The sequence below is a fragment of the Oryzias melastigma genome, linkage group LG22, assembly GCF_002922805.2.
Source record: "Oryzias melastigma strain HK-1 linkage group LG22, ASM292280v2, whole genome shotgun sequence".
Taxonomy (NCBI): Eukaryota; Metazoa; Chordata; class Actinopteri; order Beloniformes; family Adrianichthyidae; genus Oryzias; species Oryzias melastigma.
This window is the reverse complement of record NC_050533.1, coordinates 1,593,527-1,596,740: the sequence shown is the minus strand read 5'-3', so window position 1 is coordinate 1,596,740 and position 3,214 is coordinate 1,593,527. Positions and strand designations below refer to the sequence as shown.

General features: G+C 40.1%; 1 protein-coding gene across 1 annotated transcript in view; it reads left to right on the top strand.

Annotated features, from left to right (window-relative positions):
• oip5 (opa interacting protein 5) overlaps positions 1-1,506 on the top strand; it is a 2,280-nt gene extending 774 nt beyond the window's left edge. Inside the window, exons 2-5 of the mRNA XM_024275880.2 lie at positions 320-386; positions 655-777; positions 862-943; positions 1,149-1,506. Coding sequence (XP_024131648.1) covers positions 320-386; positions 655-777; positions 862-943; positions 1,149-1,244 — 368 coding nt within the window. The 3' untranslated portion in view covers positions 1,245-1,506. The remainder of the gene's footprint in view (positions 1-319; positions 387-654; positions 778-861; positions 944-1,148) is intronic.
• Positions 1,507-3,214: the final 1,708 nt, after the last annotated feature.

Sequence of the window (3,214 nt, the reverse complement as noted above, 5' to 3'; positions counted from 1 at the left end):
ATGATTGTATTAAAGTCGCACGCCGTATTCCAGAGAGGGCTCACTTGACAGCAGTTTAGCGAGAGCGTGCTGGCTTGACACCAGTCTTCATGGGGAGGATAGAACGGCAAAAACGGAAACTATTTTCTAAATTAGTCAACAAAAAGAGGTAAAATAAAGCAAGTTTGGGCAAAAAAGGCACCAATAATAAAAGTAATATTGTTTTAATACATTTAATATTTTTGACCATCTGTCCTTAATAATAAAATTAAATAATAATAAAGAAACATCAGCTGCTTCCATTCACTTTATTTTGATATTTCTGCTTTTCTTTCCTCAGAAGTTACCAATGATGTTGTGGTTGGAGATGCTGTTCTATCCAAAGAAAAAGGAGAAATGATAAACTGGTGAGTATATATGTATTGGGTGCTGTTTGTAAAGCTGCGTAGTAAAATTTTAGCAGCAAAAAGTTAAATATTTAGGTGGTAAACTAAACATATAGTTTAAAATAGAAATTTAGCTTAAAATAAAAAGTAACATTTCTAAATACATGAATTAAAAAATGAAAATATGTATTTATAAAATAAAAAAAATGAGGCTGTGATGTTAAAGTTGGTGAACCATGAACCTCATTTGTGTCTGTGGATGTTGGTATCTCCTCTGTTGGTTCCTCAGCATCTACAGCTCTCTGAAGTGCGGTCGCTGCCACCTCACTGTGGGGAAGGTTCTCCGTTCAAGCCCACCCAGCCTGGCGTCGGTCCGCTCCCTCTTTCTCCTGGACAAATCCAGCATCAGTTGGTGAGTTGTTCCTGATGGACACTTTATTGTGCAAAACAGGTAAAGGACGGAAAACGTTAGTTTATTTCTGACTTTCCTCTGCAGTTACATCCTGAACAGCAGCTCCATGGTGAAGGCATCTGGACTCACATTTGATCTGAAGCCTGTGAGTGAAAGACTGGCAGAGGTGAGACTCCAAACAAGAAGAGGAGCTTTGGAGGATCGGCTGTGATCGATCGGATGAGTGTGGGATCTGTGGAAACTTGCTTCTCCTGCAGGTGGCCCCAGAGCAACATCCAGCAAAGATTCCTGTTGGATGGTTGACTTCTGGGTTCATGGAGTTGTGTCAGAGCTTTCTCCTGAAGAGCTCACCTGCTGTCTGTTGTTCACAGGTGAGAGAGCAGTTGGAAGCTCAGTTGGATCACATGTCGATTCTCAAGAGCAGATTGGCTGACATGAGTATTATCAGAGAAAAGAAGAGGAACTAGACGTCTGTGGAGATGCCTTCAAAGTTTGCTGAAAACAGGAGGTTTGATTCTTTGTGCTGTGGAGCACGAAGAAGCTGCAGTCCGACCCACAGTTCTATTGTGGTTCAGTTTAAAGACGGATTATCGTCGGTGGAGAATCACGACTACAGACAGAACAATCCTGAAGAAATGCGTTTTTGTGTTTAATATTGATTCATTCCTGACCTCGGTCCAGGTGATCTCATTGTTCATGTTGTTCAATAAAGTTATGTTTTCCAGTTTATGTTTTTCCATCTGACTGAAAGTTTTTTAAAGATTAGATGGTGTTTGCCTGAAAATATCCAGCTTTTAATAAATTAAGAGCTTTTAAAAAAATGTTGAGAATTCGTCCAGATGTTCTTGTTGCTCAGCAGTGAACTGATGGATCCATGTTTGTCCAGAAGTCTCTTTCTGACTGCTGGATCATGACCTCTGACCTGACCCCCTGGATGAGTCCTGGTTTGGTTCTTGTTTGGATTCAGTTTCCTTTATTTTGTGGTTCTCTGGAGTTTTGAAGCTGCAAAAACATTTCCGGGACTCCTTCAGATTCCAGCCTCATTTCTGCTCCTTACAAAGCGGTTTCATAATTAACTGGGATCAAATCTGAATTTAGGAAAAAGGACCTTAAATTTCTCCTTTTGTGTTCTCTGACTTTCCTGTTTTGTTTCTCACTCAGACAAAAAGTGAAACTCTACTGCATCTGTGTCCTGCCAGTCCTGTTTGGAGAAAGACACAGCTAGACTTAACCAAACTCTCCAACTACCACATCAGAAAATTGAGGATGATATTAAATTTTTTCTGGCCCTAAGAGATCTCCAATGAAATTCTATTCAAGAAGACATGTCAACAAATGTCTTGAAGAAAACAAAATCGTAAAGAAGACCACACTGGACACCAGGTGGAAAAAGAGGATGAGCCAAGATCACCTGGTGCCGAACAGTACCTGAAAGAATTTAGATCCACCTTGGGAACCATCTACACCTGGGCCAGGGACCATCAGAAACGGAAAGATTTTGTTACTGCCTTAAGCGTCTCAAGGCGTAAACGGGCTGCAAGTACTAAGTAAGTCAGATAAAAATGCCAATTTTTTTGTGTTTTTAACACGTTCTTGTCGAATTTTTCTGATGATGGACAACATATATTAAAAATGTATATTTCTGAGTATTTCTTTGTTAAAATTGTTGTGTATCAGGACGAGATGATAAAATCGTTCATTTGTGATATGGAAAATACAGTCGGTGGGCCACAGGCTTTATATTCTGAGGTTTTCCCACTAGGGAGGGGAAGAGGGGCGGGATTGCTGAAGAGCAGCTGTGAGGAGCAGCTCTGCTGAGAGACTTCCTGAACTTAGAATAGAAATACTTTATTCATCCAAAGCTGGGAAATTAGGCTGTTGCAGCGTTAGACATTTACAGAAGATATAAAGATAGGAAATATTTACAAAAGATAAGAAGGAATGATACAATAAAACAAATTGTGCAAATTGTAGTGTGCAGAATACAATAAGAAGTGTGCAAATTGAGGCAGTAATGAATATCGGTCATGTAAAGATAAGAAGATAAGATAAGAAAAACCTTTAATTGTCCCACAGTGGGGAAATTGCAAAAAGTCCATTGGTGTGTTATCTGTTACAGAGGGGTGAGGAGTTATACAATCTTATTGCATGTGGAAGAAATGATTTCTTGTAGCTAGGGGTTCTCCAGAACTTTCTTCAGTCTTTCCTGGTTCTCTGCAGCCTTTCTGCTGAAACCAATCCAAAGACTGGATCCACTTTCTGGATGACAGGTGGACCTGTCACCTGTCAAACAAAGGATGACGTACACACGTTCCCTGTCACGTGACTGCCGTTGCCTCTAAAACACCCGAGGAAACGTCATTTGACGTCATAATCTGTGAGTGATGTAATAGAAACCATGATATATAACTCCTGACCTAGCCAGAGCAGCTTCAGT